Source organism: Ochlerotatus camptorhynchus, unplaced genomic scaffold, assembly GCF_037179485.1.
Source record: "Ochlerotatus camptorhynchus isolate MF236.1 unplaced genomic scaffold, CSIRO-AGI_Acam_v1.1 ptg000516l, whole genome shotgun sequence".
NCBI lineage: Eukaryota > Metazoa > Arthropoda > Insecta > Diptera > Culicidae > Ochlerotatus > Ochlerotatus camptorhynchus.
The window spans coordinates 48,649-71,609 of NW_027041000.1; the positions used below are offsets into that span (position 1 = coordinate 48,649).

Genomic DNA, 22,961 nt, shown 5'->3' on the forward strand with positions numbered 1-22,961 from the left:
ATCGACTACCAATGTCGACGCAACAATCTCGAATCGAGCTTTACATATAATATGGTCTTATTTTGCACATAATAATATTTATTTATTTTATTAAATTCAATGTTACATCGTGTTTGCTCATTACTTCTCTACAATTCCTTCCTCCCCTACTCTCCTTTTTGGATTTGGATAATAGATTGTCTTTCAAATGTTAAAACTTTTTGAGGATCACGTTTTCATTATTGTATTTTTTTATTTTTATTTTACACAAATGCATTATCAATCGATGAACAGTTACCTCAATGTTGATGTCACTGGAAAATTCGATAAAGGTGCATATCGTTGAACCTGTTTGGAATTTTCCTGGATCTTTGTGGTCTCGGTGGCTTATCTTCCTGTTCCTCCGCTGAGTCAGTAGAAGGCTCAATATTTACCTCCGGTGCTTTCTTTGCATCTTGCACGTTTCGCGAATAGGTAACGCCTCTATCACTCCTCACTACAATGTTTGCTCCTTGCCTTGCAACCACCGTAAACCGTTCGGATCCGAATGTTGGGTCTGATTTAAAACGTTTAGATTGTGATATAATGACTCTATCACCAATCGCAATGTCTGATTCCTTGGCTCCACGTTTCAAATCAGCATATTGCTTGCTCTGAAGCTTTGAGTCTGCATCTTTTTCTTTGATTTCTCCTCGATCTAATTTTTCAGAGCTTGACTCCCATAGACATGGGAATGTCCCTCTAAATTTCCAGCCCACTAATAATTCAAAAGGCGTTACTCCCAAACGGGACAAGGGAAGCACTTTGTTATGAACCGAAACATATCTTTCTAATGCTGTCTTCCAATTTATTTTGTCGAGTTTTGCAGCTGCCAAAGCATCTTTAATACCTTTGTTTTGGCATTCAACTGCACCATTCGACTGTGCATGGAGCGGAATTGATTTTTTAATCTTCACTCCTTTATCTTCCCAGGTTTTAATGAAATTTGTGCTCTGAAAAGGGGGACCATTGTCACTCTGAATAGCTAGAGGCAATCCCCACACACCAAAAATGTTGTTAAGAGCTGCATTAGTGCTATATGCGTCTATATTCTTCATTTCGACCACGTGTAAGTATCGTGAGTAAGTGTCAACTACGACAAGGAACTCACCATGTCCAAATTCCTTATCGGTATAGAAGTCCAACTGCAGGATTTCCCACGGACCATTGGGGAGCTCCCTGCTTGTGAGTGGAATTGGTGGGTTCTTGCGGGATAGCCTTAAGCACGTTTCACACTGTTTCACGAAATTAGCTGCTTCGGTGCTCATATTTGGCCACCAAAAATATTCTCGGAGAATCCTTTTTGTTGATCCTATACCAACATGACCCTGATGTGCAGATTGAATAGCTCTTCTTCTCAATGCCACAGGCAAAATAATACGATCTCCTTTAAATAGCATAGCCCCGAGTGTCCGAAGTTCTTTCTCTTGCGACTCGTATCTATCAAAATGGCAGATCTTACCTTGGCGAACTCGGTGTCGTTCTCGACGCAAGCTTCTATTTCATTCCAAGAAATCTCCATAGAGCCTGTATCGATCATATAAAGTAGATGTCTGTCGCTCACTTCGTCAAACGATTCTAATGGCTGAGATCTCATGACCATCCTGGACAAAGCATCCGCCAGATTCATGTCGCCACTAATCCGTTCAACTCTAAATATAAAAAAATAAAAACTACAACTTTAAACAAAAGAAATCAAGATATTTACCGGAAATCATAAGGCTGAAGCCTTAAAGCCCACGCTTCCGCTCGAGAAACCGCCCGTTTACCAATCCTGTGTAGGCCGTCGAAAATGAATTCATTCGATTCGGCATCTGTCCTTATCACAAACGAAATGCTCATCAGATACATGGTAAAGCGCTCCACACCCCATACCATAGCTAAAGCTTCTTTTTGGGTATGAGGGTACTTCTGTTCCGCTACCGAAAGATCCTTCGATGCACAGGCGATTACTCTTGGAGTTGAATCTATGTCAAATTGCACCAGCACAGCACCAAGCCCAAATGGGGAAGCATCTACAAAAAGCTCTGTTCTATCTTCTCTGTTATAGTATCCTAGAGTGCTGATCTTCTTCCAAGCCTCGTTTCGTAAATATTCAAATTCTTCCTCTAATCCCTCGTTCCAGTAGAATGACTCTGCCTTTGCCAGTTCACGAAGCAGCCGAGTCTTGTCTGCTCGTTGGGGAATGAATCTTTCAACGAAATTGATCAGGCCAAGAAAACTTTTCACTTCTGCATTTGTAATGGGCCTACGGAAATTTTGGATAGCTGAAATTTTCTCAGTTTCTATTTTCCATCCAGCTGCAGAAAGACTAAATCCAAGAAATTTTACTTCCTGCTTACGAATCGCACACTTTTTTGTGTTAATTTCAACGTTGTGGTTCTCAAGTCGATTCATTACTTCTGCGAGATTCTGATCGTGTTCGCTTTCTGTTGCTCCAAATACTAAAATGTCGTCCAAATAATTAACGACTCCTTTACAGCCATTCAAGATAACTGTTTGAACTGTTTCTTGAAAGATGTCCGGTGCATTTGTCAATCCAAATGGTAGTCTGCAATATCTATACATACAGTCTCCCCCAAAAAAGTTAGTTAGGTGGCGACAATCTTCATGCAGTACCACATGAAAAAATGCGTTCGTTAAGTCGATGGTTGAAAACCATTTAGCACCATGCAACTCCATCACAATCGATTCAAATGTTGGCATTCTGAAGGGAGTTCTGTATATGCACCGGTTTGGACCTCGCAAATCGATGACTATGCGAATATCATCCCTGTCCTTCGGAACCACCAGAAGGGACGAACAAAATGATCGGTCCATGTCAGGTGTAACCACTTCAATTATTCCTGTTCGCAGTAAGTAATCCAATTTCTGTTTAGTCAAGTCTCTGAATGCTAGTGGAATATGCGTATAGATATTCCGAGCCGGAGGCATTTCTTTGTTGTACCTCAGTGATACTGGTGGAATGTTGAACATAGGGAACTCTTTACAATCCGTTTCTACCAAAGCACTTATCGTTCTCAACTCGCATTTCCAAGAATCTTCCTGCGATTTTTTAACGACAACATCCAGACCAACAGCCAAAATGCCATATCTAGTAGCTGTATTAAAACCCAGCAGAGCTCTAAATTCTTCAACGACGTAAAACTTTTCCAAATAAACTGGTCTGTCGGGTGAAATGTATAGTTCCGCCGAAAATTGCGCTATTACGTTAATATCTGCATTTGCTGCATATGCTCTTAGTGGGTACATCGCAAGAGTAGGTTAGATCATACAATTTATCCAACGAGAACTCATTTGCAAGGATTTTATCGAATAAAATCTTTGTAATTGTGTTCACTTATGCTCCTGAATCAATGAAAAAGCTAACCTCTGTACCTGCCACTTTAGCAGAAATAATTGCGTCACTTTCTTTTTGCTTCTTCTCATTATGAGGGTAATGAGATTCGAATGTGTAACAAATTTTCTTATGATAAGCAACATTTTCAAGCTGTTTATCCTCTGGAACTAACTGCCTGTACGATACCTGGAAAATACACATCTAATCAATGAATAATACTTAAAAATGCTACGTGATTTTATATCCATTATTGAATCTTCTTTATTTTCATAAGTAAGCTGCAAGTAAACTGTATCAAAAAGAAAAATGCACAAAAATTTTCTCTTCTTTTTTTTATTTTTTTAAAGCGAATTCATTTGATTGTTTGAAATAATAGAAAATAAATACGGTATCCAGTACAAATTCATACCATCAGGACACAAAAAAATAATACGATGAACGCATTAGGTGATAAATTCTATGCGGAATTATTTAGTACTTGATTTACCTGTTCATCCGGAACTGGTTTTTCCTCGGACTTTTGAACAATTGCCATGTTGCTGCCCACTTCGTCGGTGACATTGTTCCAGCGCCGCTTCTGTGCTCTGGTTTGTTTAATGAAGCCAGAGTTTGGATCAGGACAAACTCGTGAGATGTGACCCATCTTGCCGCATGCATTACATATTTTTTCTTTAACACGGCATACGGCTTCTGTATGGAATACACTGCCACATCTCCAGCACCGAGTATCATACACGTTACTTTGTCGTTGTTGTCGGAATCCTCCGCGGCCTCGGCTACCTCCACGGAAGTTTGGTCGTTTGTATCCACTCTGCCAACTACCTGCATTGCTTGTACTTTGACGTCTGAATGATTCAGGTGATTCTTGAACAAGTGCAGCAACAGTGGCCACTCGCTGACCGCGACTCCGTTGGAAATCTTCTTCATTTGATTTCTCAACTTCCCAGTCTCGCACCGAATCGATGAGATCTTTGAGCGAACGTTGGCGCACCCAGTTTCGATGGGCCAGGGTGCGAACTCGCCCGTCACTAGCTCCTTTAGTAACGGTACGAGTGATTGCTTCAATTTCCTCGTCAATCCCGTAATTACATAGCTTGGCAGCGGCCCCAACTCTTCTGATAAATTGAATGCTGGTTTCGCTTGGGGACTGAATCATATTCAAAAGCTTGCTGCGCTGCGTCAGTGTATAGGCTCTTGACCCAAAATACTCATCAATGCGTGCAATTGCATTTGAAAATGGAACTTCATATTCATCAGGCATATCTGTTGTTGTCTCTGTGCTGTTGAAAATTTCCAACAACTTCGGTCCTGCTTTGATTTTGAAAATGGCCATCTTCGATCGTTCGTCAGTCGCAGAAATAAGGTCAAGTGCCGACATTAACACTTCCTTCCAGTGTTCGAATACAGCTTTGTCAATTTCAGATTCGCCCTCAGAAGGCTTACATTCCGGCACATTAAGAGAACTTATCGTCATGTTATTCATGGTTGTCATGAGTAACGACTCATTACCGGCGTTAATAGGAATATTCACATCCTCACGCAATGTGCTCGATGGAGCGCCCGAAAACCCAGAACCAATCTCTTGCGATTGATACTGGAATATCTTTTCCCGTAACAACGTGTTCTCCTTAATTGCCAATGTTAACGACTTCCGTAGCTTTTTCTTAGAAGTTTTCCTATAATGTAAATCGAACAAAAAAAATTTCATCACTTTCCACTTTGCACACAAAACACGAATTTTACGTATAATTTTAAAACAATCTGTAATAATATACATAAAATAAAATGTTGGGTGGGAATGAATCCTCAAAATACATATATGCCGTCAATTATTTTATTACAGAATAAACAATTAGCTTTCTGATGGTTAACCCCTAGCAATTATTACCTTTATTAATAAACGGAGTCTTCTTAACTCATTTTGTATTTTTTTATATTTGTCTTATAAATGCAAAATTTTCCTCATTTTCTTTTTTTTTCAATTTAAGCATCTTCCACTCAATCAAAACCATTCTCATTCTCACAAATGTAATTATTGTCCATAAAAAAAAAACCATTCCTATTTTCGTTACGTTGTTAATTATATCCATCACTCCAAATCTAACCTGAGTGCATTAGTTAGCGTCTTGAAAAATATTGAATTCAATCCATCAGCAAAACTATCCTTTTTCTCGCCAAATAGCTGCCTAAATTATTCATCCACTTCAGCATCTACTGTCCTTGTCTCGCCAGGATGCTGCTAAAAACTATCTACGTAAGCAAACACTGTCCTTATCCCGCCAGGTTGCTATTCATATTTTTTTTTCGCTCCAGCAAAACTGTCCTTTTTCTCGCCAAATTGCTGGTAAATTTGTCATTTTTTTTTTTACTTCAGCCAAACTGTCCTTTCTCGCCAGCCTGCTGTTGACTACTCTTCACAAAAAATCTGTTCAAAGTTTGTCATGTTGCACATAATCATTTTAATCACAAATTTTAATAATCTTCAACACATACGACCGTTGCACCATTTTTCTTATTATTCTAAACTTACTTCTTTTTGGGAGGCGATGCTGCGCCATTGTCGTGTTCCACCGGTGTTTCCATGGTTAGGCCTAGCACGTCTGTACTTCAGTACATTAGCCGAAAGAATGAATCGGGAACTGTACGCTGGGAATCTTACAACCTTTTTTTTTATTTTTTTTATCCACCACTTTCGCTCTTCATGCTCACACACATTCAACCTTTCTTTTCAGCTACTGCCAATCGAGAATTCGTTTCTGCTTTTTCTCACACATACATTCACACATAATTACGAAACGGTTCCTCTCCTCATCTTCCAACCTCTCATAGTTTTCTCGTGCGCAGATCGTGTTTTCTCGCATTGAATCGTAAGCAGGCTCTCGGCTCTCAATTCAACCGATCGTGTCACTGTGCATCCCACTGCTTCGCATTTAGATTATATCGACTACCAATGTCGACGCAACAATCTCGAATCGAGCTTTACATATAATATGGTCTTATTTTGCACATAATAATATTTATTTATTTTATTAAATTCAATGTTACATCGTGTTTGCTCATTACTTCTCTACACTACCCATAACTTGTATAGCCGCCATCCCAGCTCTATCCACTTACTGTTATCGGGAGGGACTCGATACGGTTCTGCAATGATTGCAACGTTGCACTTTGTTTCTGTTGTCGACTGCCATAACAGTTGCTGAGCAGTGTCACAATGATTGAGGTTTATTTGGGTTACCTCCATTACTGTTGGTCTGCCATAGCCTTTTGTATGCTAGGCATTTGAAGCCGCCCGTCGTATGATCGTTTCCGTCCTCTTTTTTGCAGAGCATACACCTTGGTTTCTGCGTGCAGCCCTTGCAATATGACCTTTCTCCCCGCATTTCCTGCACATTTCAGATCTCAATAAACTGGAGGGCGATGGAGTGGAACGACAACCGGAGTCTAGAAGGGAATAAATACTATCATATAATAAATACTATCATATATATATTCTAATGGTTTGAATTCTACTTCAACAGTTTCAGTGATATTGAAGCGCCCTTCTTTACAAACCATCCTGTAGGAAGCTTAATAAGTATTGCGAATTGCGTTATTCGATTTGTTGGATAGTATCGTTGGAAGGAGATTCTTAAATTCCCGTGGATTTCGTGTAAGTGTCACTGGTTACGGGTCATACAGCGACATGTGAGTTCAGATCGGTAGCTCAAATTGATCTTGGAAGTGGAGCTGCAAACAAGACAAGATCTTTGAAGGGATGGTGGCTACCTTACATACATACATACAGATCAGATCTCAATAAACTGGAGACAAGCAGCCACGATAAAAGATAGTTGCCGCAACATTGTAATTAATAGTATAATAAGCACAGTAGGTAATATTTCTCAACTGATAAGCATTGTCCTTTAACATATATCTGCTTTAAGTTTCACAATCAAAACCGTTTGTGTTCTTTCAATATTTAACTATTGCACATTTCAAACATCTATTACGCAATGATATCAGTTCGAAACTAAATGCAACAGCAGTACACACAATGGCCAGATGTGTATCCAGATGAACTTTTGGCATTTGTTTCACTTCCAAATCAGACCTTTTTCCATTGTTCTCAAATACTGCAATTGGAGGTTTTATTGGTGCTGTACATAGCTCTTGAGGTTAAATTCGTAACATTTGTGCTGCATTCAGTACGGAAGGTATAAATCCTCAGAGACTGCACAGCGCGTCATCATCGTAAAGTCAGTATCATGAAGTGAAAATTACTGCTTCTATTCATGCATGCATGCATGCATGTCTGCATTCAGTGTCAGTGCAATCTGAGTCTGTTTATACAGCATAAGGATAATGTACATATGAAGTGCAGCCAGTGGGATGAGTAACGAGCAACGGCACAATATATGTTTGTATATCCTTCTTGGTAATTGAATATGCATATTAATAATATTGAGACAACGTGACACGAGAGCTTCTTGCGTTTGACTCTGTTATAATGAATTAAATTGATTTAAATTCTCTGAGCAAGGGCGTTTATATACATATTGATATGATTTATTAAACTATGATACAAAAAATGAGCTGTAGATGTCGCATTAAACCTTTTGTAAAGATAGAAAGTTTACAGATGAGACAATTTTCAAATATTATTAAACATTCAAAGAAATACACATCGTTCTACGATGTGTCCTCACATTTTTTACATTTTCCAATGCAGGAGATATGAACGAAAGACCACTTAGAAACAGAACAACGACGATTGCGTGTATTTTGGATTTAAATTTACAAATGCTTAGAGCTGATTTGTCTCACGAAGGCATCCCCGGAATATAGTGGTGCAAGAATATAAGGTCTTGATCGGGTTGTAATGCCGTGATTACGGTTATCGGGCTGTAATGATGTGATCGTCACGATGAAATGAATTTTGGTAAAATCACATGGTTAATCCACCGACAAACAGACATAACACTCGCAAGTTGTTCATAAAACACGCGTTTGTCGATCAATTTAAATGTTTTTTTAGTTGGTAGTACCACCACCTGTGGCACGCATAGTCAATTCCCTTGCGTTTGACGTTTACACACTACCACCGCCATCTGTTCAGCGTACTGGCCATCACATTATACTCAACAGACGATGTTTTAAAGTGAAAAATATTCAATGTGTTATGTCTGTTTGTCAGTGGTTAAACCATTCGACATATTTGTGGTGTAATGGGGCGAGTGATCGATCCTGATTAAAAATCATTGTTGATTACTTCCACGGAGGTGATTGTATGTCTACACACTAAGATTTTTTTACAGGAGTTAGTATTTTTTTACTGGGTTTTTGAATTACTGAAAAAGTCGGTAAAAATTCAAATGACCGTTATCCGTAAGGAATCAATGAAATCGACCAATTTTATTTTCTATCATTAAATGGGGTTAACAGAACTAAGTATGTACAGTTCAGAACAAATTTTCTCATCAATAAATTTTCCACAGATTTTTAAACTTTTACCGAACTGTTCCGCAATTCAAAAACTCGGTAAAACCGTACTGACTCGATTAGTGTGTATGAATGGCTTCATAGTAATCGCTTTTTAATGATATTTTGTTTTACGTGGCAGTCGTCGACATTACCGGATAACAATAAAAGATCATTTTGTGCGTAAGAGTCGAAGTGGTTTGTGACCAGTTCATGTCCAATTAGGATAAAAATTAAAAAATTTAGGCTTTTTCTTCTCCGATTTACTTGAAACTTTGCATGGTTATGTGCTATGTATAATCATTCACATTTTTGAAAAATTCGGCTATTTTGATCTCGTTTTTTTTTTTAAATGGTGTCTTTAACATTTTTCAATAAATTGTAGCATTAAAACGTTGCTTCTGATCGAAAAAAAATTTGAGACAAAGTTTTTTAGAAAAGTAAAGTGATTCTGTTAAAAATATACACGTTTTTTCTTTTAATTTTGAGTAAAAAATTGAAATATTTCCGACAGTGTATCTTTGCTATTTAAAATTTAATTTTTAAATAAGTTCATGAAAATGCAAATTTAAAGAGTATTTGAAACCATGGACACTTGAAAATTGACAAAAATCTTAGAACATCATCGTTTGGCCATATTTTTAAACTTCTTGTTAACTAGCTATTTGATATAATGTTTGCACAGATAACGATTAAGAATATATCAAATATAAAATATTGATTCCTGTGTAGAAATTACATAAAAAAGAATATTAGCAAAAAGTAAAACTGTTTGACCAAAAGTTCTTGTTCAACGATTTTTGTCAATTTTCAAGTGGTTTTAAATGTTAAAAAATGCATCGTCATTTGGCATGGAACTGCTTTAGTGGGACTTGGAGACCTAGTAGCCAGGGTTGCTTCCACTCACTTGCTATAAAAACATATTTTTCGGAATTATACAATAATTAGATGATATAATAATATGTTGTACTTGCAACTAACTAGAAGAGGGTGTAAAGTTTGTGTTTGACTCATAAAACCTGTAAATTTTGCTTTCAGAGTGTCACAATAAGCGATCTTATGATTCGTGAGCGTTCACTCAGAGTGAGCACTCACGAGTCGTAAAATCGCTGATTGTGACGCACTGAAAGCAATATTGACCGATTTTATGTGTCAAACACATACTTCACGTCTTCATCTTGTAACTTACAAGTACTAATTATCACTATATCATCTCATGATTTCATAATTCTGAAAAACATTTTTTTATAGCAAGTGAGTGGAAGTAACCCTGCTAGTAGCTACCGTTTTTACTGACTGAGAAGAAGTTCTTGGATCACATAACATATAACGACCCCATTTCAGTTAGTTCAAGTGGTAGAGGAGGACATTGATTACACTTGCTGTAAAATGAGAAAGGGGATCAAGGGCGCTCTTGATTGGCTTCTACCAACTTGAAAATACTAGTTAAAAACTACAAGGGACAGCCCTATGGGGTTGTACGCAATGGTGACGTAGGAATATGTGTTCTTATATAATAAATGTTGTTTGTTAACTGCAGCAGGAGCTTGTGTACTCATACTACTCATACTCTATAGTATGACCGGCTTGGCATAAATGGCCCACAGCGACTCATGAAGAGCTACTGATTCCGATCAATAGTGGCGCGGCTTCTTCCTCCTTCTATGGATGCTCATGTGGGCTGCAGCTAGCTGCTTGCAGGCAGCCTTTCGTTGTGTACTGGAGAACAATATTCAATTCCACGCGCTGAAAGCACTGCTGCTAATGCCGACGACCGGACACCACCACACACGGTGATTGGAACTTTATCCGATCAGCGGTTGAGGGCAGCCTTGATAACTAGCTGCTTTCGGGGAGCCTTTCGTTGTGTACTGGAGAACACCACCACTCACCACGTGGTGATTGAATAAACAACGTTAGGTGAGACTGGATGGAATTCAACTTTGAAATCTGTGTTAGGGAAATCGCTTTTCGCAGGAAATCGGTGATAATTTTAACTATTATAGAAAAAGTTGCACATCCGTGCAATTAAAAAAAAATACATTTCGAAAAATGATAAGGTTTTTATATTTTTGATCGATTGGTGATAAAATTATTGAAATTGGTCCAGGGGCAGTTGAGTTATTAACGTTCAAAATCTTTCATAATTTTGTTACATGTTCTATTTTCACTAAGTGTACCCCCATATAGAAATCACAGACGTAGTCTAACGTCAAAAATTCTTTGAAAAGCCCCTTTTAAAGTTAGGGGCTGTTCGTTAACAAGGTAGACTGTTTTTAGGATTCTTCACCCCCCTCCCTCTGCGTAGACAATTGTCCATACTTTTTTTTTAATTTTTATGGGCCGTGGATAATTGTCAACCTCCTCCCCTCTTAACTGTCTACGTAGTCTATGAACAGCCCTTTAGTCGAAAAACAAATGACCGCATTACCAAATAAGCTGTAAACAGATGAGGCCCAGATAATTTGTCGTCTCTTTTGTTCATCCGCGGTTTAAATGGATGACGGAGTTTGAGGTCAAACTCCGTCCACCATTCAAACAGCGGAGGAACAAAAGAGACGACAAATGAATTTGTGACATAATGTGACAAAGGAAGGGGGAGGGGTAAACAATAGAGAAACTTGATGAACGTCATATTCGAATCGTTAATCGGTTCGAAAGAATTCGTTCCGTGATTCATTTCAATGATGATGATCTTCACAAACTGTTGGCCACCCCGATCATGACCGCCTCTACAAAGTTAGACCTCTCATAGATTATATTAACACGTCTTTTGCTTGCGACACGCCTTCCGGGCAAAGATTGTCACTTGATGAGCCACTTCATGAAGCAATACTTGCCAAACAGGCCCCACAAGTCAAGACCAACAATTTAAATGGCCTTAACTCCATTTTGTAAACAAACCTTGTAATGCCATTTTCTCGTGAACCGAGGTCCGCAAAGGCAAACCAACATAATGAACAGGTAGGGGAAATTCTCCTCTACCCGATTGTGGTTTAGGTTTGCGAATGAAGGTTTCGGTTCGTGAGAAAATGGCCTTACAAGGTTTGTTTACAAAATTGAGTTAAGGCCATTTCAATTGTTGGTCTTGAAGTGAGGATTTAAGCTGTATGTCTTATGCTCCTTGAGATTTTTTATGCCTCAGTAAAATCCCACCGACCTCGGCTGGTATTGAACCCAGACCCATTGGGGTGAGCAGTGTTCGGAAAATCATTCTCAAATCTCATTCATTGAGCCTTCCTGCGAGAATAAACTCGCGTGCGAATGCGGCAAACAAAATTCACGCTTGAAATTCTCATGCATATTCACACACTCACACTCACAACGCCAAAAAATCATTCAAGCTTTAAACTCATAAAAACCACTCAAACGTCAATTGATATCATGACTATGCATGTTGTGTTAGTTTTCCAACCCCTGATGCACAATGAATAACGCCAAAATATAATGCAATGAATTTTTGAACCTGAAAACTCATCGGTGATTTTTGCGACGTTGAATTTTGCAAGGCAAAACGCAAGAAAAGAGCCCAAACTACTGGATTTGGCTGCCTTCAAACAGACCTGGCCGATTCGTTGTGTAGATTTGGCACAAGTAGTGTCAAAAAAAGAGGTAGGCTTTCACATAAAGTAGAAAAAATATCAAGAACAAACAAAAGTCGCGGTCCGATGAGATACGTTCCGATGAGATACGTTTGTACCGATGGAAGCGATCACTTTGGGCAATGATGTGATTAGAAAAAAATGTAAATTGCCTGGATGTAAAGGGTTTTCTCGCATACAATGTACTAAATGTAAAGTTACATTTTGTCACACTAACAAAAGACATTGTTTTCACACATTTCATACATAAAGTTAGTATGTTGCCAAATGGCAACACTCCCAAGTAACAATTCAGTAGCCATTTGGCATCCACTCTGATTTATGATGGTTTTATAACGGAAATGAACAATCCATTTAGTTTAAATACAGCATTTCAAAGTGTAAAACATTCCTGCTTAGTAATTCAGTTTTTAGCTGTTTTAAAAACCTTTTATAGTCAAAAACTGTCTTGATTTAAAAATAAATTTAAACCAGTTCTCAATCCCTCCTTAAAACTGTTCTGTAATTCAAGCATAAACGTCATTAGCAATTGTTTATACATGTCTTGATATAATACTTTATAAACGTGTTCTATCATTATAAAAGCAACCATAAAACCATTAGATTTTGCAATAGAGCAAAAAGCATTAATTTTTGCTTTTTATGCTTAGTGCGTAGACGAAGTAGGATGAAAAATTCATGTCGATTTCAGCAAAATTTACTTTTTTAGAAGAACCAGCACACCATCAACAACTGACCATCTGGCGGAGAAGAGTAAAGTGAGCGTGGCCCACGAAATTCATAAAACATTGTCGAAAAACATATCAGCCTTCTCCAGGTCTTGCGAATAGATGACAATCGAAATAACAACCGGCAGCAAACCACTGAAACTGTAAGTTAGCCGAGATTAGCTGGTTTCCGATCCATAGCAGCGATTTTATTCGGCGAAAGAATAAACTCTTCGAAAAGTTCATTCAAGCTTACATCCCTGCATCGTTGGATGGTGCACTTCTGAAACAGTCTGGAAGAAGGGGATCTTTTTCGGGAATGATTGCGCTTCCAGCTGTTCTAAATGCGAAATTTTGTAAAACAGTATCGCAAACTATCAGAGTAACTGCTCACAATCCATCGGGAGAAAACCGCCTGGAAGAACCCTGGATCCCAGAGCGCAACTATCGAAAGATAAACAACCTTTGACGTTTAACTTTTTGCAGGCAACTTTGCCTCCATAAATGCTGCCATAAATCTGAACGGGTTAGGATCAAGCTAAATGTTTTTAGATGAATACAATTCAGCCTGCCCGAGCAGGAAAAATAACATATTAATACCAAATGCAGGTATGAAAATAGCATAACTGGTAACCTATATATAGTAATAGTTCGGCTGACATAAGAGGTAAAATATCAAAAATAATACCTCAGATATATTCTACGAATAACGAACTAATAAATAATTTAGTTATAACAATAACAAACGGATAAAAGACGCTTTTTAAGATGCTTGAATACCATAGTTTGTTGTTTTGAAGGTCTTCTAATTCCAATTAAATAGCTCTTTTAGGTGTTATTGTCTAAAAACTGAAAGATTACATTTTGTTATTTTGGTATTCATTTGATATTTTACAAAATATTTCGATAACTGAATAATAACAAAGCAAGATTTTATACCACAAGCATACCAAAATCTGGTATCAAACCACATTAAAATGTGCATTTGTTATCGATTAGCTATCGGTTCCTGCTCGGGGCCAGTTTTCTTCATAAAAGCTATTTTAAAACCTTATGAATTTTTTTAAGGCTTTCTTGAAAGCAAAACAACTTTTTTTTTACAAATGACCCCAAAAATCAACTTTTATGCCACCGCCATGTTACAATTAGTTTGCTTGTTTTTTTTTAAAGCTTCGATTTTCAATCTTTATTTCCTTGAATTTTGCAATGAGCAAATATTTAAATGCGAAAATCATAAAAAAAATCTCGGCCAAGCTCGATCTGAGGAATTTTTTTTTCAATGTAAAGTAATAAGTCAAACCGAAGTTTTACGAGGGCGAATTTATTTTTTTTCGATGTTTTCACGTACATTTCACATAACATTTAATAAGGCACATAAAACTAGGCCACTTAAAGAGAACTATTGTAATAAATTTGGATATTCATCATGATTTTTATACTTAAAGCCGTTGGTCCCCGGTTCATGAGTTGATGGGTCGATAGGTAGGGTTCAGGTGTGGGAGCTGCCTTCTTGGCGTCGGTAGCAATGGTGCTCAGCACGGAAAACAAGATCAACGGAAAACAAATCAAGGAAAAAAAAAGATTTTTATTCCATCAGTTTCTATTTTAATTATTTTGATTAGATCGGATTCATAAATCCTTTTCTATCTTGATTGATACTTTCCTAGATGATTTAGCAAGCGGGTAGGGAAAATGGCTCGGAAAGGATTTTTATTGTTGCTAAATAGCTTTTATTGTAGCTTTCAAATAGTTCTCAATGCGTTCCCCAAGTAACAATTTAACAGCCTTTTGGCTTTCACTCTGATTTATTGTGGTTTTATAACGGCAATAAGCAATCTTTTTAGTTTAAATACAGCATTTAACAGTGCAAAAAATTCTTGATAAGTAGTTCAGCTTTATGCTGTTTTAAAAACCTTTTAAAGTCTGACGAGAAAATCAGAAAAAGTCTAGTTTTAAAGATGAATTTAATGCAGCACTCTATCTCTTTACAAAACTGTTCAGTAAATCAATTGGTATTTGTTTTATTGATGTCAAAAATATCCATAAAGGTGTTTAATCATTATAAAAGCAATTATGAAACCGTTCGGTTTCAAACGGGATCAAAAAGCATATATTGATGCTTTTCGGTGTCAATGTAGTGTATCACAAAACCTCCCACTGTTTACAAATAAAACTAAAAAGATGGATCCGCCTAGAGACAGAGAACAACTTAATCGGGTGGGGTATTCAAATGCAGAGTCACAAGGAAATGCCAAAGGATAATCGAGTAATAATTCTAGCAATGCTGTCGACGGAAGAGAAAAGGAATCCAATTCCAGAACTTTCAGGGAGGGTAGCTCCGACAAAAACGGTCAATTGCAACAGAGCAGCCAACTGAGAGGAGCGAAGTGAAAGCGGTTTACGAAGCACTGGAAGCCGTCAAATGAGACGCTTAACATTGATGGGAATACACAGCATATTGTCAATGGCAGCCTTCTGCAGTAATAACGTTGCGATGATGATCCGAATAGCATCAGCGCCAAACTGGGACTGCGGAAAACTGCTGACAGGAAACTCATCCGGAAGAAGGAAAACTTTTCGGGAACGATTGAGCTTCCACCTGTTCTAAGTTACGAAGACTCACTTCCTGAGTAACTGCTTCCAACAGATGAATTGCCCTTATCACCGATGTCACGCAACTTGTTGATCCAACGCTGGAGTAGAACATCGTTGCAATGACCGCACAACGAAACTTTTTCCAGGCAACATTTCCACCATTAATGCCGTCATAAAACTAAACGGAATAGGTCAAGCAAAATGAATTTAGATGAAAACAATTCAGTCTGTAAATTATGTTATTAAAATGTTTTGCATTTGTTAGCGATTTCATGAAAGCAAAACAGCTTTATCACAAATGGCTTATGGAAAATTAATGTTTAAAGGGTGATACGGTCAAAATTTGGTCAAGGGAAAACGCGTGTAAATCGGTGAAATCGTTTATTTAAAAAATCAAATTAAATTTCTTTTTCAAGTTCAATTAGTATAAAATTCAGGAAAAATATTCAGTTAGGCTTCCGCTTTTCCAAATCCGAATTGCCGGGCCTTACGCTAGACCCCTGCCATCAGATTTTGTACAGCCACCTTGTCCACCTTCTTCGCCGCAGAAAGCCAGTTTGCCTTGAACTGCTGCTCGCCCTTAGCAGTTTTTTTGGTCTTCTTTAGGTTCCGCTTGACAATAGCCCAGTATTTCTCAATTGGGCGGAGCTCTGGCGTGTTGGGAGGGTTCTTGTCCTTGGGAACCACCTGCACGTTGTTGGCGGCGTACCACTCCATGGCCTTTTTACCGTAATGGCAAGATGCCAAATCCGGCCAAAACAGTTATGTGCTTGAAAACATCTGCTACCTTACCCCTTCCTTTTGCCGTATAAAACTCCTGTCCCGGAAGCTGCTTGTAGTCGGCTTTGACGTAGGTTTCGTCGTCCATTACCACGCAGTCAAACTTCGTCAGCATCGTCGTGTACAGCCTCCGGGATCGCGCTTTGGCCGTCGTATTTTGTTTATCATCGCGATTTGGAGTCACTACCTTCTTGTAAGTCGATAGTCCGGCTCGTTTTTTGGCTCGATGCACGGTTGTAGACGATACACCCAGCTTATTTGCGGCATCTCGGAGAGAGAGGTTAGGGTTTCGCTTGAAACTACCGGCAACTCTCTTTGTCGTCTCAGCGGCTTCCGGTGTTCCCCAAACACTTTAATTACATTTGTAACGGTTGATTTGGCAACTTTTAGCGATTTTGCCAACTTTGCGTGCGAGTAGCTCGGATTTTCGCGATGCGCGAGCAAAATTTTGATACGCTGCTCTTCTTGCTTGGACGGCATTTTGACAACTGAAGAGTGAATTCCAAAATCAAAATAGGAGCAACATTCTACACACACACACCTTCAAAATGAGGGGTGTTCAGGTTTTTTAAATGCAAAATTGAAAGAAATACGTCAAGTTGATATTGACCAAATTTTGACCGTATCACCCTTTATGCTATTGCCATATTGTTAATATTGTACAGAACTACTTCGGCCTAATCGCCCATTTTGGGCCAATCGAGCAGAAAACTTCAAATAAATCCATGATTTCAGAGTTAACAAGTCAATTATGCGTTTGATACGATACTTTAGTTAGTAAGCTACCGAACGAAGTCAATGAGAACGCGTGATATGAATGTTTGCACCCATTATTCCCAAAAACAAAAGAAGCGCTCCTACCGAATCATGTTTTATCTTCAGCAGATTGATCGAAGTGAATTCATTGGTGTTTCAATGGCGTTTCAATGCGTTAGGCCGAGTTTAGAATCCGTAGGCCGAGTTTGGCGTCAAGAAGCAGTGTTAGACTTTTGACAATATCTCAACGATTGGTTTCTCTTTATCAAATCTTACGGTACGTACGGAAAGGTAAATAAATTTGGAAGCCATCAGTAATAATAACATTCCGTTTTGTGCTAAACTACGATTGATTAAGAAAGACTAAGTGCGGGTTGTGCTTAACAGGCCGGAAATGAGGTAGTTAACCCTATTCCATTTGCTTTTTTACAATCTTCGTTTTTCAAGATTGCTTTAAAATAAATTTATTCTCATCAGTTCATCAATGAGCAGTAATAGATATTACGAAAATCATTCAATTGTCTGGACTAGGAGCAATGATTAACATTACGGATAACTAAACTTTGTTTCCTAAAATAAAAATTAGTAGTCAAATAAACTTTTTCCGAAGGCGGACTTTTTTTTCGATTTTCCGAAGGATTATTCGATTTAATCTCTCACCTTAAAATAGACCACAATATGAGTTTCGATAAATTTAGTGTTTTTTTTAATTAAATAAAGAAATTTATGAGGATTTTTGACACATTAATTTTTGAACAATTAATTTGGCAAAATCGGAAGATATTTATGTATTCCTTTTTATCTTGACTGATGCTTTATTTTTAGTGCGCTTAGCAAGTGTCAAAGGCAAATGGCACAAGTGTGGGTGCTAAATGGCTTTTATTGTACTTATAATAAGGATTTTAAATGGTTCTCAATGCATTCGTCATATAACCTTTTTGCATGCAAGAACATTCTTCAGGGTGGGCCAACTAGACAGATTCTAGTCTCAATGAGGTTTTGGTGGATGCTATAAAGGCAAAGCTAACTTGACCAGGGTTTTATGAATGTTGTTTTATAGAAGCCTTGTAGTAGTTCATAAAACGTTAAATGTTACTTGGGTCGTCATACAACATTTTGCAGTAAATCAATCTTGAAGAGCTTCGAGAATACATCCTTCAGAAACTTCTCCAGGGCGGGCCAACTAGATATATTGTAAGACTGAGGTTTTGGTGCATGCATTAATGACAAAATTGTCTTGACCAAGGTTTTATGAATGTTGTTTTATAGTTGCTTTGTAGTATTTCATAAAACTTAAAATGTTACTTGGGGTATGCGTTTGGCGTTTGAATGTGAGGTCATTATTTTATCGTCTAACGCATAGTGTTGCCATTTGGCAACACACCTTTGTTTTTGGAAAATAAAGTATCGAATCACATTTTAAGTGTTTTGTATCACTTGTTCCGTATTTATTAGCCCAATATCAATCACAAGAAAAAAAATTCACCGAGAAATAAAAAAAAAATCATGCATTTAAGGCTTAATGACTGCCGATTTTTTTTGTTTTAAAGTTATTCACTAAAGACACCGTGGCCTGATATCACAAGTGTATCCATGATGATGATGATGATGATGATGATAGTCCCACCTCTTACCCCTTCAAAGGTTTGAGCTGGACGATTTATCTTTAAGATAATTAAATATGACATTTTAACCAGGTTGGCAAACAAAATCGAACTGGTTTCAGTTACAGATATAAATTTCCTCTAGAGTTTACAGTTGCTTCACAGCGATATAAATGTGGAAAAGCTCAGGCGCCCACCTCTTAGCTCGCCTTTTTGTCCACCTAAAATATTCATAAGTATTACAAGCAATCTAGAGTTAATTAACAATCAACAAAGCATCCTATTACACTAGCAACCCCGCAATCTGATGCTATCATAATTTTCAGCAATGTCAGGAATGCTCACGAACCCCTAACATTTGCCAGAAAACTTACTACTAACTCAAGGTATCTTTCAAATAAGCTTCAAAATTGCATTTTTTTTATCAAATGTTAAATTCAGTCCTCTATATCCGTAATACGCGCGCGAGGCTTAAACCTTTGTAGACTACTTTTTTTAAATTAATCTACTATTAAATCAAATATTAAAAATCCATCAACACCCTCGTGGCGAACAGAAATAGTTTTTGCAGTGCTACAATAATTATTAAAAAATCGTTATGACAGCTATCCATATAAAATAATTCGTTAGAGATAACTTCGTCAAGATACATAATTTGTCAATTCATAAAAAAAAAATCACTGGATAACTGTTCAAAAGACAGTTTTAACGTGTGAAATGCAGTGTCTTTTAAATTCTGTAAGTGTTTCTGAACGTTTGATATGTCTAGGCATCGAATTGAAAACATTTATTCCTTTATAATATAATGAATTTTGTGAAGCACAAGTCAAGAAATGTGGTGTTCCTATTTCAACCACGTTTCTAGTATTATATCTATGAAAGTCACTTCCTTTTTCAATTCGATCACACAAATACCGAGGCAGAAAACCGTTAACTACTTTAAAAATGAACACCATAGTCAAATATACAATTCTTTGCTTCACCGACAACCATTGTAAGGCGTCTAACATCAAAGTTGAGGAAGTGAATCTATTACATCTCAAAATCAAACGCATTATTTTACTCTGCAAGCGCTATAATCTCGATATTTGTGTTGCATTGGTCAGAAATAAAATGGAAGGGCAAAAGTCAAGATGAGGAGAGATGATGGATTTGTATAGCTGTATTTTACTGGCAATAGTTAAATCGTTTTTCAGTCGACATAAAATTCCATACTTCTTGGCAATTTTCTTGATGACATTGTCAATGTGAGAGTTGAACTTAAGTGTGTCATCAATAATCACGCCAAGATATTTAATCTCCCGAACGCGATCAATAGTCTCATCATCAATTACAACAGAGACGTTCTCATTTACTCTATTCCGCGAAATTACCATAAATTTAGTTTTACTTGTATTCAATTTTAACTGTTTATAGTTCAACCATCTACTTAGAGAACGCAAATCTTCATTCAAGTGTAAAACGGCATAATCTAAATCCTTAGCTGCAATGAATAACACAGTATCATCTGCAAAAAGATTAATGTCGCAAAATCGTAAAACACGTCGCAAGTCATTAATGTACATAATAAATAACAGGGGCCCTAATACACTTCCTTGGGGCACTCCAAGGTTATTCCCCACGGGACTGGAAACAGAATCATTAAAAACAGTCCGTTGAGTTCTGTCAGACAAATAGCTTTCAAACCATTTATATGCAGTACTCGTAATTCCAAAGCGCTTGATTGATCTTAACAATAAGGGCCTAGAAATTGTTTCAAAAGCGCTTTTCAGCAACAATCGTATCTTTACGCTCCATGTTGTCTTTCCACTTTGCTAACACCATATTCAACGCGGTTTCACAAGAATGACCTTCCCGATATCCCGATTGTTCTGGTATCAACAAACTATTACTATTTAAATACTCCAACAGCTGGCCTTTAACAACAAGTTCTAAAATTTTCTCTAAAGTGTGCAACATGTTGATGGGACGAAACTCTTCGGCTGTAATCGTTCCAGCAACTTTTTGAATAGGGACCACTAAGGATTTCTTCCAAATTTGTGGCACATGTCCAGTTTGTAATGATTCATTAATAAGGTCCAGCAAGATGTGGCCAATGACATGAAAGCAATCTTGAATAACTCTAGCATTAACATTATCTACTTCAGCCGATTTTCCTAATGAAAAACAAATAACTCTAAGTTCATCTAATGTCATTGGGTGAAAACTTCAAATCTGCAACTACTATTAACTGGCTGTTTTATTTCGTCAGGTTCAACGACTAATTCAAAGTTGATTAATCAATGAAACGCTATCTACGAAATAATCATTAAACTTAGCTACAATTATTTTTTCTGACTGTTCTAATGTGCCATTAAAAGTTATGGACCGCGGTTTGCAATTACTAGGTTTTAATAAAGATTTCAAAATTTTCCATAACTCTTTGCTAACTAAGGAGTACAAAGAATAGAATACATCAACAGGAGTTGCTACAAAGACTTGTTTGATATGAGCTAAAAACAAATATTGTTTTCTGTAAACCTGTTGTAATTATAATGTATCAGTCATTGGTGCTATACATTCATGCATTAAGTAATCATCATCGACAAAGCCTGATGATGAATCTTGAATAAACAAATAAATAATCAAATAAATAAATAAAAACAATAAATATCTAATGTATGTGCATAGCCAGCGCCATTGGTGAAGTGGTAAGCGTGACTGCTTTCTCACTCCAATGGGTCTGGGTTCAATCCCAGTCGAGATTGGTAGGATCTTTCTGAGGCATAAAAATCTCTGGTTATGCCTCTAATGTGGTCCCATACATAAATTCAGCAATCGACTAAATTTTCAATAGCGACCAAAAATATCCATAAGTACCGTCATAATGACGCGTTCATCTAGATAAAATTGATAAATAGCAAATGTTTTGCGATGGGCCCAATCTTAGATCCATAGGATAGATTAGAGCCATTTAACCCTATATACTGTGCAAGCTGATAACCAATAGCCATTACTTAAAACTTCCTCGTATAATGTTGAGCCTCAAATTGCAGAAACAACAAACTTGTGTACAATATCGCCGATTTATTCTGTCAAGAATTGCAAAAAGTTGCACGAGAGCCAGTATTGAGCTGCAGATTGGTCAATTTAAACGATGTTATTACGCTTTAAAACACCATACAAACTGGTACAATTACCCTTCAGCTCCGTATAAACACTCTTTTCTGATGAAGAGATGAACTTGGTGAGCACTTCATCATCCACCGCAACCGTGGTTCCTTGATAAATGTCCTTGACTTAAAAAAATAAACAGTTGCCGTGGTGCGGTATTTATTTCACCAGCACGGTGGGAAAAATAAAAAGTTTAAAGTAAATTTACTTTCCTCCATCGTATCGTTAACAACCCCACCCACCTACCTGGCAGTTATACATAGGTTAAACAGCAAGCGAGAATCGTTCTACGTAAAGCCTTACAAAAATAACGCCCACGTTTTTAGGACCGAAGGACAAAAAAAAATAGCCATATTTCAACATTGCACTCAACGAAACTTTAACTGAATAATGTCACGGTTGGCGTAAAAGTGGGACTTTCATGTGGCTAGGGATGGGAAGTAAAATAAAAAAAAAGTGAAAAATGCTTGAGCATCGTGGAGGTGCGACAAAATAAAAGGAAAACGAATTGGAAGGAAAATAGTTTATGCAATTTACAAAGTGTCAAGTGGAAAGCAGAAAACGGAGGAAAGTGTTTGCTCACTGTTCCATTGTGCAGCAACACGACCCATACAAACACACACTCAAGCCCTAGGACCTAGCATATCCGTCTGTGCAGAGTGGAGTCGCTGGTAGGTTCCGATGATGCTGTGAAGGAAGTTCCTCGCACGTCTGTTGGCTTTCACATTTGGAGAAACAGGTACAATTGTTAGCTGAGTTGATGTGGGACAAAGCTAGTAATTTTGTCGCTACATGAATTATGTACCCGGTGCAGCTTTCGGGTCGATGTGGTGTTAATCCGTTTCTTTGGAAAGTAAGGCAAGACATTTTTCTGTCACCTGCAGTTGGCAGCCACTGTGCTTTGTCTAATGAATAAAGTTGGGTGACATCTGCATGGTTGGAAATT

At 37.6% G+C, this 22,961-nt stretch overlaps 1 protein-coding gene across 1 annotated transcript; it reads right to left on the bottom strand.

Annotated features, from left to right (window-relative positions):
* Positions 1-222: 222 nt before the first annotated feature.
* LOC135712906 (uncharacterized protein K02A2.6-like) lies at positions 223-1,438 on the bottom strand. Its single transcript, XM_065236003.1, has one exon. The coding sequence runs from the start codon at positions 1,416-1,418 to the stop codon at positions 291-293; it is 1,128 nt and encodes a 375-aa protein (XP_065092075.1). The 5' UTR covers positions 1,419-1,438; the 3' UTR covers positions 223-290.
* Positions 1,439-22,961: the final 21,523 nt, after the last annotated feature.